Here is a 14,783-nt window from a genome sequence, read left to right as displayed (position 1 = left end):
TAGAAGCATGTCAAACACTTTTAAAATCAATTTTTATGCTACTTTTCTCGTAAAATAGCGATAATATTCCAACCGGGCAACGTTGTATTCATTCAAAGACTGAAAGAAAAAAATTGAGAAGTCTCGTGAACGCGCATCTCAGTCTCACTGTCCCCAGGCTGACCACTTACAAACTCTGCTCCTATACTTTGCCCAGAGACAGCAGACACCCCATTCCACTTTCTGGCGGCTTTAGAGAGCCAATGGAAGCCTTAGAAAGTGTCACGTTACAGCACAGGTGCTGTAATTTCGATAGAGATGCAACAGAAGGACAACAAATTGTCAGATGGGCACTTCCTGCATGGAATCTTCTCAGGTTTTGGCCTGCCATATGAGTTCTGTTATACTCACAGACACCATTCAAACAGTTTTAGAAACTTTAGAGTGTTTTCTATCCAAATCTACTAATTATACGCATATTCTAGTTTCTGGGCAGGAGTAGTAACCAGATTAAACCGGGTACGTTTTTTATCCGGCCGTGAAAATACTGCCCCCTATACCACAACAGGTTAATGTCTTAAAGTGCTTATTTGAGCTGTTCTTGACATAATATGGACTTGGTCTTTTACCAAATAGGGCTATCATTTGTATACCAACCCTACCTTGTCACAACACAACTGATTGGCTCAAACGCATTAAGAATGAAATCATTTCCACAAATTAACTTTTAACAAGGCACACCTGTTAATTGAAATGCATTCCATGTGACTACCTCATGAAGCTGGTTGAGAGAATGCCAAGCGTGTGCAAAGCAGTCATCAAGGCAAAGGGTGGCTTCCTTGAAGAATCTCAAACTTTTATGGCTACTACATGATTCCGTATGTGTTATTTCATAGTTTTGATGTCTTCACTATTATTTTATAGTAAAAATAAAGAAAAACCCTTGAATGAGTAGGTGTGTCCAAACCTTTGACTGGTATTGTATACTACTGCAGCACTCCAAAGACCCTCCTGTTTTCTCTGTATTTGTCCTACCTAGATGAAAGCAGATCAATCATTCAGACCACTGCCTTGAAAATATTGTCCACTTCACAGCAAATCATCTTCATTTAAAAATAAAACCAGCACATATAAAACACTGCCAGATGGGTTCCTAAATGATTTCTTACAAATGTATCTTTGCTTAGAACTATACACATAATGTTGGGTCAGAGTTTTGTTGCAATATGAATCATCAGAACTGAGCTTGAATTGGATTCATTGATTTGGCAGGCCTGAAAATGTTGAACAGATGTACTGGTTTTGTGACAAATGGTTTTGAAATGAGGCCTTGGTGTCTTGCTTAAGGGAATATCAGCAAAATGTATTTTGATTATATACTGAACAAAAATATATACGCAAGATGCAACAATTTCAAAGATTTAGCTAAGTTACAGTTCATATAAGGAAATCAGTCAATTGAAATTAATTCATTAGGCCTTAATCTATGGATTTCACATGACTGGGCAGGGGCACAGCCATGGGTGGACCTTAGAGGGCATAGATCCACCCACTTGGGAGCCAGGCCCAGCCAATCAAAAGGAGCTTTTCCCCACAAAAGGACTTTATTTACAGACAGAAATACTCCTCCTTGACAAAGGATCAAATGCTCACTAACAGGGATTTAAACAAATTTGTGCACAGAATTAGAGAGAAATAAACGTTTTTTGTGCATATGGAACATTTCTGGGATGTTTCATGAGCTGAAATAAAATATGGGACCAGGACTTTACATGTTGCGTTTATATTTTTGTTCAGTGTAGTTTGTTCCTTCAAAGGTAAATGACCTGCACTGAACTCTACATGGACATTTTCAAAAACTAATCTTATTTGTTCTCAGTTAGTGGATAAAACTGTATTCAATCAATTAAATGTCCTTGAAACATTTCTCTTTGTTTGATCTTTACTCAGTTTGCTACTAAGAAATATCCCACTGGGCATAGATGTCAATTCAATGTCTATTCCACGTTGGTTCTCCGTAATTTCATTGAAATGACGTGGAAACAACGCTGATTCAACCAGTGTGTGTGCCCAGTGGGATTGGACCACTTAAAGTGGAGTGGGTAACCCTTGGCTCGCTGAGAGTCTGACTCTAGGCCCTTCTTCTCTCCATGTCCTATAATGCCCCATCTTCTCTTTCTCCTATCCCCCCTCAGGTTCCTACATGATGGTGGACTCCTCCCAGCACGATGCCGGAGAGAAGGCCCGCATTCAGCTGCCAGTAATGAAGGAAAATGACACCCACTGTATTGACTTCAACTACTTATTGTACACCCAAGATGGCTCCAGTCCAGGGACGCTGAACATCCTGGTGAAGGTTAACAAAGGTCCCCTGGCTAATCCCATCTGGAATGTGACCAGCTACACCGGGAAGGACTGGCTCCGGGCTGAGCTGGCCGTCAGTACCTTCTGGCCTAACGAGTATCAGGTACATAGACTCACTACACCATTGCATTACCTATTAAGTTTCAAAGTTTGTTCGCCACGTGCACAGGATACAACAGGTGTAAAACAGTTTGGTGAAATGCTTACTTGAGAGCTCTTTCTCAAAAATGCAGTTGATAATAATAATATACAGTGGGGGGAAAAAAGTATTTGATCCCCTGCTGATTTTGTATGTTTGCCCACTGACAAAGAAATGATCAGTCTATAATTTTAATGGTAGGTTTATTTGAACAGTGAGAGACAGAATAACAACAACAAAATCCAGAAAAACGCATGTCAAAAATGTTATAAATTCATTTGCATTTTAATGAGGGAAATAAGTATTTGACCCCCTCTCAATCAGAAAGATTTCTGGCTCCCAGGTGTCTTTTATACAGGTAATGAGCTGAGATTAGGAGCACACTCTTAAAGGGAGTGCTCCTAACCGCAGCTTGTTACCTGTAAAAAAGATACCTGTCCACAGAAGCAATCAATCAATCAGATTCCAAACTCTCCACCATGGCCAAGACCAAAGAGCTCTCCAAGGATGTCAGGGACAAGATTGTAGACCTACACAAGGCTGGAATGGGCTACAAGACCATCGCCAAGCAGCTTGGTGAGAAGGTGACAACATTTGGTGCGATTATTCGCAAATGGAAGACACACAAAAGAACTGTCAATATCCCTCGGCCTGGGGCTCCATGCAAGATCTCACCTCGTGGAGTTGCAATGATCATGAGAACGGTGAGGAATCAGCCCAGAACTACACGGGAGGATCTTGTCAATGATCTCAAGGCAGCTGGGACCATAGTCACCAAGAAAACTATTGGTAACACACTACGCCATGAAGGACTGAAATCCTGCAGCGCCCGCAAGGTCCCCCTGCTCAAGAATACATATACATGCCCGTCTGAAGTTTGCCAATGAACATCTGAATGATTCAGAGGACAACCGGTGAAAGTGTTGTGGTCAGATGAGACCAAAATGGAGCTCTTTGGCCTCAACTCAACTCTCCGTGTTTGGAGGAGAAGGAATGCTGCCTATGACCCCAAGAACACCATCTCCACCGTCAAACATGGAGGTGGAAACATTATGCTTTGGGGGTGTTTTTCTGCTAAGGGGACAGGACAACTTCACCGCATCATTTGACGGGGCCATGTACTGGCAAATCTTGGGTGAGAACCTCCTCCCCTCGGCCAGAGCATTGAAAATGGGTTGTGGATGGGCATTCCAGCATGACAATGACCCAAAACACACGGCCAAGGCAATAAAGGAGTGGCTCAAGAAGAAGCACATTAAGGTCCTGGAGTGGCCTAGCCAGTCTCCAGACCTTAATCCCATAGAACATCTGTGGAGGGAGCTGAAGGTTCGAGTTGCCAAACGTCAGCCTCTAAACCTTAATGACTTGGAGAAGATCTGCAAAGAGGAGTGGGACAAAATCCCTCCTGAGATGTGTGCAAACCTGGTGGCCAACTACAAGAAACGTCTGACCTCTTTGATTGCCAACAAGTGTTTTGCCACCAAGTACTAAGTCATGTTTTGCAGAGGGGTCAAATTCTTATTTCCCTCATTAAAATGCAATTCATTTTATAACATTTTTGACATGTGTTTTTCTGGATTTTTTTGTTGTTATTCTGTCTCTCACTGTTCATATAAACCTACCATTAAAATTATAGACTGATCATTTCTTTATAAGTCATTCATCATTGATTGTATGTTGTTTTACTCCATGTGTAACTCTGTGTTTTTGTATGTTGTCGAACTGCTTTGCTTTATCTTGGCCAGGTCGCAATTGTAAATGAGAACTTGTTCTCAACTTGCCTACCTGGTTAAATAAAGGTGAAATAAATATAAATAAATAAATAAATAAACAATAAGTGGGCAAATGTACAAAATCAGCAGGGGATCAAATACTTTTTTCCCTCACTGTAAATAAAATAGAGTAAAATGCTATAAGTATCCATCTGGGGCCATATCAAATGTCTCAGAGTAGGAATGCTGATCTAGGATAGGTTTTTACTTTTAGATCAAAATAAATAAGCTTACATGGACAGGGGTGATTGATCCTAGATCAGCTCTCCTACTCAGACACTTTATGCATATAGACCAAGGCCTCTATAGCAATGATATGGAGATGGACCTATTGGCTGTATGTCTCCCATCACTGCAACTCCCGTACGGACTCAGGAGAGGCGAAGGTCGAGAGCCATGCGTCCGCCGAAACACGACCCTGCCAAGCCGCACTGCTTTTTGACACACTGCTCGCTTAACCCGGAACCCAGCCGCACCAATGTGTCAGAGGAAACGCAGTACACCTGGCGACCGTGTCAGCATGCATGCGCCCCTGCCACATGAGTTGCTAGAGCGCGATGATGCAAACCCTCCCCCTACCCGGACCACGCTGGGCCAATGCTGCCTCATGGGTCTCCCGGTCGACCCGGGATCAAACCCGGGTCTATAGTGATGCCTCAAGCACTGCGATGCAGTGCCTTAGACCACTGTGCCACTCAGGAGGCCCTGAAAATACCTTTTTTAGGAGGAGTGTAAATTGGGGAGTGATTATTAATCTCTTTAGATTAATATCATTAATCCTTCCTTAGTCAGATTTATAACTGATAAGCAATGCTCTCAACTATTTTATTTATTTATTTAACCAGTTAAGAACAAATTCTTATGTACAATGACGGCCTGCCCCGGCCAAACCCTAATCCAGACAACGCTGGGCCAATTCTGCGCCGCCGTATGGGACTCTCAATCACGACCGGTTGTGATACAGCCTGGAATCGAACCAGGCTGTATCACAAAGTAGCCAGCTCTGTAATGAGAATGGATGGTTGAGGAGGTATGGAGAGGTGAAGAAGACCTACAGCACTGTTTTGCCCTTGTGTTCCCCTGTCAGGGATGTGGTCCTAAAATAATTAATGACTGGTACTATAAGTCCAATCTCACACACACACACACACACACACACACACACACACACACACACACACACACACACACACACACACACACGCACACAGAGGCACACACACACACACACACAGAGGCACGCACACATGCATGTATGCAAACACACACACACACTAATGAGGGCTTGTCTTGGTGAGATTACGCTAGGTCACTGATTTATCAGTGTTGACCCGGACTCAGGATTCAGGAGTGGATGTTGGGGCACAACAGGCAATGTGTGTGGCTGTGTACGCCGCAGGGGCCCAGCAGGATAGCTGCATATCACTCTGTGCCATCTAAAGCCGGTCTGACAACCCTAACATCCCAGCCCTAAGTATGGGTTCTCAGTGAGGTATTCAGGGGTGACAATCCTAACTGCCCAGAGCTATACCTCTCAAAGGCTGTGAAACAGGAACATGGGTGCTATACAGGTTCTTTATCCTCAGAGTCCTGCTAATAGCTCCTGCTGCTGCAGCTTATAACATAAGCAGAGGCAGGTTTTATTTCCCTTGCAGTTCCCCTCCAATGTAGCCATGCGAGACGGGTATATTGACTGTAAATGACTAAAAACTGATTTGAAATATTCTGAATGCGTATCGATTGATAAGAGCAGAGACTTTGAAAGCTAAAGATGTTGGGCTAGATTTAGTGCCAGAACCTTTGCAATTATCAAATGGCCATGTAGCTGGTGTATTCTCTCCTCTCGCCTCCTGTTCCCCTCTCCTCTCGCCTCCTGTTCCCCTCTCCTCTCGCCTCCTGTTCCCCTCTCCTCTCGCCTCCTGTTCCCCTCTCCTCTCGCCTCCTGTTCCCCTCTCCTCTCGCCTCCTGTTCCCCTCTCCTCTCGCCTCCTGTTCCCCTCTCCTCTCGCCTCCTGTTCCCCTCTCCTCTCGCCTCCTGTTCCCCTCTCCTCTCGCCTCCTGTTTCCCTCTCCTCTCGCCTCCTGTTCCTCTCGCCTCCTGTTCCCCTCTCCTCTCGCCTCCTGTTTCCCTCTCCTCTCGCCTCCTGTTTCCCTCTCCTCTCGCCTCCTGTTTCCCTCTCCTCTCGCCTCCTGTTTCCCTCTCCTCTCGCCTCCTGTTTCCCTCTCCTCTCGCCTCCTGTTCCCCTCTCCTCTCGCCTCCTGTTCCTCTCGCCTCCTGTTTCCCTCTCCTCTCGCCTCCTGTTCCCCTCTCCTCTCGCCTCCTGTTCCCCTCTCCTCTCGCCTCCTGTTCCCCTCTCCTCTCGCCTCCTGTTCCCCTCTCCTCTCGCCTCCTGTTCCCCTCTCCTCTCGCCTCCTGTTCCCCTCCCTCTCGCCTCCTGTTTCCCTCTCCTCTCGCCTCCTGTTCCTCTCCTCTCGCCTCCTGTTTCCCTCTCCTCTCGCCTCCTGTTCCCCTCTCCTCTCGCCTCCTGTTCCTCTCGCCTCCTGTTCCTCTCGCCTCCTGTTCCTCTCGCCTCGTTCCTCTCGCCTCCTGTTCCTCTCGCCTCCTGTTCCTCTCGCCTCCTGTTCCCCTCTCCTCTTGTTCCTCTCGCCTCCTGTTCCCCTCTCCTCTCGCCTCCTGTTCCTCTTTCCCCTCTCCTCTCGCCTCCTGTTCCCCTCTCCTCTCGCCTCCTGTTCCCCTCTCCTCTCGCCTCCTGTTCCCCTCTCCTCTCGCCTCCTGTTTCCCTCTCCTCTCGCCTCCTGTTCCTCTCGCCTCCTGTTTCCCTCTCCTCTCGCCTCCTGTTTCCCTCTCCTCTCGCCTCCTGTTTCCCTCTCCTCTCGCCTCCTGTTCCTCTCGCCTCCTGTTCCTCTCGCCTCCTGTTCCTCTCGCCTCCTGTTTCCCTCTCCTCTCGCCTCCTGTTCCCCTCTCCTCTCGCCTCCTGTTCCCCTCTCCTCTGTTCCCCTCTCCTCCTGTTTCCCTCTCCTCTCGCCTCCTGTTCCCCTCTCCTCTCGCCTCCTGTTCCCCTCTCCTCTCGCCTCCTGTTCCCCTCTCCTCTCGCCTCCTGTTCCCTCTTCTCGCCTCCTGTTCCTCTCGCCTCCTGTTCCTCTCGCCTCCTGTTCCTCTCGCCTCCTGTTCCTCTCGCCTCCTGTTCCCCTCTCCTCTCGCCTCCTGTTCCTCTTTCCCCTCTCCTCTCGCCTCCTGTTCCCCTCTCCTCTCGCCTCCTGTTCCCCTCTCCTCTCGCCTCCTGTTCCTCTCGCCTCCTGTTCCCCCCTCGCCTCCTGTTCCCCCCTCGCCTCCTGTTCCCCCCTCGCCTCCTGTTCCCCCCTCGCCTCCTGTTCCCCCCTCGCCTCCTGTTCCCCCTCGCCTCCTGTTCCCCTCTCGCCTCCTGTTCCCCTCTCGCCTCCTGTTCCCCTCTCGCCTCCTGTTCCCCTCTCGCCTCCTGTTCCCCTCTCGCCTCCTGTTCCCCTCTCGCCTCCTGTTCCCCTCTCCTCGCCTCCTGTTCCCCTCTCGCCTCCTGTTCCCCTCTCGCCTCCTGTTCCCCTCTCCCCTCGTCTCCTGTTCCCCTCTCCCCTCGTCTCCTGTTCCCCTCTCCCCTCGCCTCCTGTTCCCCTCTCCTCTCGCCTCCTGTTCCTCTCGCCTCCTGTTCCTCTCGCCTCCTGTTCCCCTCTCCTCTCGCCTCCTGTTCCCTCTCGCCTCCTGTTCCCCTCTCCTCTCGCCTCCTGTTCCTCCTCTCCTCTCGCCTCCTGTTCCTCTCGCCTCCTGTTCCTCTCGCCTCCTGTTCCTCTCGCCTCCTGTTCCCCTCTCCTCTCGCCTCCTGTTCCCCTCTCCTCTCGCCTCCTGTTCCTCTCGCCTCCTGTTCCCCTCTCCTCTCGCCTCCTGTTCCCCTCTCCTCTCGCCTCCTGTTCCTCTCGCCTCCTGTTCCCCTCGCCTCCTGTTCCCCCCTCGCCTCCTGTTCCCCTCTCGCCTCCTGTTCCCCTCTCGCCTCCTGTTCCCCTCTCGCCTCCTGTTCCCCTCTCGCCTCCTGTTCCCCTCTCGAACACTGTTCCCCTCTCGAACACTGTTCCCCTCTCCCCTCGTCTCCTGTTCCCCTCTCCCCTCGTCTCCTGTTCCCCTCTCCCCTCGTCTCCTGTTCCCCTCTCCCCTCGTCTCCTGTTCCCCTCTCCCCTCGTCTCCTGTTCCCCTCTCCCCTCGCCTCCTGTTCCCCTCTCCTCTCGCCTCCTGTTCCTCTCGCCTCCTGTTCCTCTCGCCTCCTGTTCCTCTCGCCTCCTGTTCCCCTCTCCTCTCGCCTCCTGTTCCCCTCTCCTCTCGCCTCCTGTTCCTCTCGCCTCCTGTTCCCCTCTCCTCTCGCCTCCTGTTCCCCTCTCCTCTCGCCTCCTGTTCCCCTCTCCTCTCGCCTCCTGTTCCCCTCTCCTCTCGCCTCCTGTTCCTCTCGCCTCCTGTTCCCCTCGCCTCCTGTTCCCCCCTCGCCTCCTGTTCCCCTCTCGCCTCCTGTTCCCCTCTCGAACACTGTTCCCCTCTCGTCTCCTGTTCCCCTCTCCCCTCGTCTCCTGTTCCCCTCTCCCCTCGTCTCCTGTTCCCCTCTCCCCTCGCCTCCTGTTCCCCTCTCCTCTCGCCTCCTGTTCCCCTCTCCCCTCGTCTCCTGTTCCCCTCTCCCCTCGTCTCCTGTTCCCCTCTCCCCTCGTCTCCTGTTCCCCTCTCCCCTCGTCTCCTGTTCCCCTCTCCTCGTCTCCTGTTCCCCTCTCCCTCTCGTCTCCTGTTCCCCTCTCCTCGTCTCCTGTTCCCCTCTCCCCTCGTCTCCTGTTCCCTCTCCCCTCGTCTCCTGTTCCCCTCTCCCCTCGTCTCCTGTTCCCCTCTCGCTCTCCTGTTCCCCTCTCCCCTCGTCTCCTGTTCCCCTCTCCCCTCGTCTCCTGTTCCCCTCTCCTCTCGCCTCCTGTTCCCCCTCTCGCCTCCTGTTCCCCTCTCGCCTCCTGTTCCCCTCTCGCCTCCTGTTCCCCTCTCGCCTCCTGTTCCCCTCTCGCCTCCTGTTCCCCTCTCGCCTCCTGTTCCCCTCTCGCCTCCTGTTCCCCTCTCGCCTCCTGTTCCCCTCTCGCCTCCTGTTCCCCTCTCCCCTCGTCTCCTGTTCCCCTCTCCCCTCGTCTCCTGTTCCCCTCTCCCCTCGTCTCCTGTTCCCCTCTCCCCTCGTCTCCTGTTCCCCTCTCCCCTCGTCTCCTGTTCCCCTCTCCCCTCGTCTCCTGTTCCCCTCTCGTCTCCTGTTCCCCTCTCCCCTCGTCTCCTGTTCCCCTCTCCCCTCGTCTCCTGTTCCCCTCTCCCCTCGTCTCCTGTTCCCCTCACCTCATGTTCCCCTCGCCTCTCGCTCTTCAGATACTTTATTTATCCACCTTTTGGAATGGGATTTGATTCAGTAAGCTCGCCTCCCTTTCTCTGCCAATTTCGTTTGCATTTTGCTGTCTCTTCTCTCTGTGTGGTTAATGAAACCCGTGGCCTGTCATGTCACTAATTGGAAGGAATGAATGATTCAGTACTCTGGTCAACACGTCATCTAGGAGTGATGGGGAATTTTAAGTGGCTGGTGCGTATTCTTATTATTCTAATCAGATTTTAGTTTTTTTGTGTCCTTTGCCCGTGGTGTCAGAGCTAGAGTTGTAATGGCCTGTCATGCTGACATTGGCTAGTGTAATTGGACACTCCTGTGTTTCCACTTGCGTCTTTCCACATGCGTCTGTGAGGACACTTTGCTGTAATACCAGAATAGTAGTGTAGTGAGAGATGAGAGGTGAAATGGGACCATTCAATTCAATAAGCATGTTATGAAATGTTTAATTTGATAAAGCATCTGAAAAGATACGGTAGGTGTACTTACATTGGAGTGAGTAATTAAGGAAGTGATTGAGGGAGAGAGAAAAAAAGGCTTGGCCACAGGTGTGTGTGTGTGCTTGTGTCTTTGTTTCATTATATTTGGTTGCCTCTTCTGGTCACAAGTAGTCATTATGTCTTTTATATCTTCTAAGTTAAGCACATTCTGTAATAAGGTCACTGCACACATGCAGATTCTCAATTTATTCAATCAAGAATAATTATTTTTAAAAAGGGTCCATCCATATATCCATCATCAACTCATCAATTTAGTATTTTTCAGTGTTGATTCATAACTCTAGCTATTTTACAAAGGCAGCCTACTAAAACTGTATAAACCACATTCGGGTAAAAAAAAAATGTTTTATCATATGCCCGAGATTTAGTGGTTGACTCATCAACACATTTTTCCTCCACTGCTGAAGGACATTTTGTGTCTCCCACTGAGCTGCTGTCTTCCAAAAGGTGTGCTGGTAAAGGCCTTGTGTAAATGGATCCACTCATAAACACCTGACAGCCCCACACCCTGCAGAGAGCGGAGCAAGCTTAGACATTTTAGCCTGTAAATTAGACTACACACAGGGGATTAGGGATCATTTAGGAGAGCAGTGCATTATAATGAATAGCCTCTAATATCAGAGGTGAGAAACTAATGAAGCTCTAGGGCCAGCATGTCTCTTTCTGGTTCTCTCATTCTCTCCATCTCTTTCTCTCTCTCGCTCTTTTTCTTTCCCTTTGAGGCTGCTGTTTATTTTGTTTGTCCGCATTTCTCTGAATCCACATCACGTTGAACTTTGGTGTCTTTGACACCTTTGATTGGAGTGATGACACCAGACACAAATTTGACAGCTGGTATTTTTTTTCAATAAATATTGTCTGTTACTATAGAGAATCATGTGATTTTACCTTAATAATAGGTCTTTATTTCTGGCATGCGCATTTAAATAAATGACTAAATAGGGTTAATTAAACATGTCATAAGGAATGGTTAATAATAAGTTAGAAGTGAGATTTCATACTGTCTGGGGAGTTTTATTATTAAGGTATTGTCAGGTATTATGCCAGAATGTAACGTTTGCAGCTGAGCACACATTAGTGAAATGGTCATACATGCGTGATGTGTCAATATAGTATTTGTGTGTCTCTTCAGACAATGTTTACTAATTCCCATGGATACTGACCTAAATGGTCTTACCTGCGGTCCAGAACCCTCCGCTCTAGTTGTCTTCAGGGGTGTGTGCGCGTCTTCAGAACAGTTTTAATTAATGGAGTGGCAAGTGGGGTCTTACAGGAGTGTGAGTCACAAGGAGTGTGCGAGAGGGCAAGCCACGCCTGGTTGTGTACGCTTGGGATGGGCGGGGGTTGGTTTGTGCGAATGTGTGTGAGGGGAAAAGAAAGAACGCATTGTTGGGGAGGGTTGAGGGCTGAGGGCTGGCATCTCTTGTTAAGGTCGTTCCACCTCCAACCCCCGTTCCTCCTCATTATCTTGGCTTTCTGCCCTCCCAACTCGGACTCATTCCTGACTCTCTGACTGAGTGGGAACCTATAGATGGCTGGCAGAAGGGTGTGTGTGTGTGTGTGTGTGTGTGTGTGAATACAGCCCTCCTGTCGAGTAGAAATAACAGGTCTTATCATAACGGTCCATATTTGACCTCTTGGAAGGTGCTGACTGTGCTACATTGAGTTAAATTGCATTCTTGCACTGAGGGCTTTCTCCAGCCGGAGCAGAGCTATGCAATACATCCATTAGGGTCATTTAATCAGTGTTAATGACACACTCTTAAGATGATTAACATAAGAGCCACACTCGCTATGGATTCTAGAGTCTAATTCTTATTGAAGTGAAATGAGCCTGAGCCCTTTGAAAGACTTGAGTTGGCTCTTCCATTGTGGTCAGTGTTGGTTCTATATTCGCTACATATCCTATCCTTGCTTTAGTGGTTTGATTTTGGTCAGGAATTTGTTCTCAGTTGGCTACAATCTGAGTGAACATCTACACACACCACAGGCCTCTCCCCTCCCTCCCTCCCTCCCTCCCTCCCTCCCTCCCTCCCTCCCTCCCTCCCTCCCTCCCTCCCTCCCTCTCATCATGCTTCAGACTCAATCTCTCCGAGTGTAATCACTCTAATTTGGCCCCGGCTATTGATCTGAATATTGAAACAGTCAATGTTAGTAAGGTAGAATCTCACTTTTGTACCTCAAAACATGTTTTCATTTTTCAGAAGCCCTTCATTATTGTCGGGGCTCTCTGCCGTAATAAAGTAATGGGCTCTTATGCCGGCATGCAGCGGGTGAAATGATACATTGAAATAGATAACACAAAGCTAGAGATTACTCTCAACTATGAGGGATGTGCCTCCTATGAACCGCCCTGTGAGGAATCATGGGTGGGAGTCTGAAGCCAGAATATATTGCTTCTAATGGGCCATCCTGGAGGAGAAAGAGAGCCTGCGCAGCATTGCACATCCCACCGGAGGCCTCAAAACAGGGTGCTGCATTTCGGCAGATGTTTTATTTTCTCCCCCTGTAGACGTGATGAATGACGTCTCCCAGGCTGCTCCCGCGGAAATAAAAGGCTTTTCCCTCATCACATTTGTATCAATTGTTTTATTTCTTCTGACAATGTTTACTCTGTGAGCGCTGTGGTAATGATCAGCGGAATAAATGCAGTTGGGGGAGGGTTGTGTAGCATTCTGCTCCTCCAGCAGAATGCCTCTCCTCTCCTTCTCTCCTCCTCTCTCCTCCTCTCCACCCCAGGCCTTTATCTCTGGCAGGTAAGGCGATAAGAGAACGGCAAATATCCCCGCATCAGCTGGGTAATGTGATGAGTGGGTGCCTGGCAGACAGATGTGTGTTTGCAAACACACATCTGTCATCTCTGACAATGTTTGCTGTATATTTCCAAGTTTGTTTAAAGAGTCTCGCAGTTGAGTATCAGTTTCTGATATTCCTACTTGTGTTGGTTGCCTATGTGATAATATTCATAATCAGAGCTCTTTCTGTAATCAGTGGAATGTATTTCTCTCTGGTTGAGAGAAAGGGAGAGAAAAAAGAAAGAATGTCTTGGAGTAGGTCTGTACAACCAAATGTTTATGCTCACAATGTAAATATATACATTATTCACTTGCAGACCACAGAAGTGGCTAGTATGAATATTTGATAGAACTGGGTTACTATCACAGTGAACAAATTGGTAATATTGAGCAGAAAATCTATTACAGCCCCCCCCCTTCTCTCTCTCTCACACACACACACACACACACACACACACACACACACACACACACACACACACACACACACAACCGGCTGGGATGGCAGGAGTTGCTGACATCATGGTTGTATGTGCAGCGCATGCAGGCTCCATGTAGGCCCAGCCCAGCTGCAGTCTCAAATCAAATGTTATTTGTCACATGCTTCGTAAGCAACAGGTGTAGAATAACAGTGAAATGCTTAGTTACTGGCCCTTCCCAACAAAGCAGAACAATAAAATAGAGAAATAATAGAAAACTAAAACACGTAATAGACACTGCATCTTTAAGACACTGCATCTCAGTGCAAGAGGTGTCACTGCAGTACCTGGTTCAAATCCAGGCTGTATCACATCCCATAAGGTGGCGAGCAATTGGCCCAGTGTCGTCTTGGTTTGGCCGGGGAAGGCCGTCATTGTAAATAAGAATTTGTTCTTAACTTAATATGTCAATTCCTCATCAATCCACGGGGATTTAACAGTTTTTACATTCATGTTCTTAGTGGGTGCATGCTTATTAGTAACTGCAATAAGAAATGTCATAAATGTGTCAAGTGCAGCGTCTGGTTGCTCCTCAATACACACCACAACAAATATCAACAACATAGGAATCGCTACAAAACTTTTTGTATGACATCTTATACACTATATTAGGCCCAGCCTTTGGAGCTTTGGTTTTCCTAGATATGGCTACTATATTGTGATCACTACATCCAATGGATTTGGATACTGCTTTAAAGCAAATTTCTGCAGCATTAGTAAAGATGTGATCAATACATGTTGATGATTTCATGTCTGTGCTGTTTGTAACTACCCTGGTAGGTTGACTGGTTACAGTTTGAAGCTTTTTCTTGAGTGGGCAGATTGATGAAAGCCAGTCAATATTTAAATCACCCAGAAAATATACCTCTCTCTGTCAAGCATTTCACACGTTATATACTGACTGTTAGCACTTGGTGGTCTATAGCAGCTTCCCACAAGAATGGGCTTTAGTTGAGGCAGATGACAATATGAAATGTCATCAGCACAACTCAGATAAACAAACTGTTATCTATATAGCTAGCTCCTCCTTGCTACTTCCAATCTAAATAGCTAGCGCCTCCTTGCTACTTCCAGTCTATATACACTATATATACAAAAGTATATGGGCACCCCTTCAAATAAGTGGATTCCGCTATTTCAGCCACACCCGTTGCTGACAGGTGTGTAAAATCGAGCACACAGTCATGCAATCTCCATAGACAAACATTGACAGTAGAATGGCCTTACTGAAGAGCTCAGTGACTTTCAACGTGGCGCCGTCATAGGATGCCACCTTTCCAACAAGTCAGTTTGTCAAATTTCTGCCCTGCTAGAGCTGCCCCGGTCAACTATAAGTACTGTTATTGTGA

The 14,783-nt window shown here is 48.0% G+C and overlaps 1 protein-coding gene across 19 annotated transcripts in view; it reads left to right on the top strand.

The window, feature by feature from the left end:
• Positions 1 to 14,783, top strand: part of LOC106571353 (receptor-type tyrosine-protein phosphatase kappa) — a 176,287-nt gene that overhangs the window by 59,093 nt on the left and 102,411 nt on the right. For all 19 annotated transcript variants that reach the window (XM_014144327.2, XM_014144326.2, XM_014144331.2 and 16 more), the window contains one exon: positions 2,175 to 2,446. In XM_014144327.2, the coding sequence (XP_013999802.1) occupies positions 2,175 to 2,446 (272 nt within the window). The remainder of the gene's footprint in view (positions 1 to 2,174; positions 2,447 to 14,783) is intronic.

Source organism: Salmo salar, chromosome ssa15 (genome assembly GCF_905237065.1).
Source record: "Salmo salar chromosome ssa15, Ssal_v3.1, whole genome shotgun sequence".
Classification (NCBI taxonomy): domain Eukaryota; kingdom Metazoa; phylum Chordata; class Actinopteri; order Salmoniformes; family Salmonidae; genus Salmo; species Salmo salar.
This window is presented reverse-complemented; position numbering and strand designations above follow the sequence as displayed.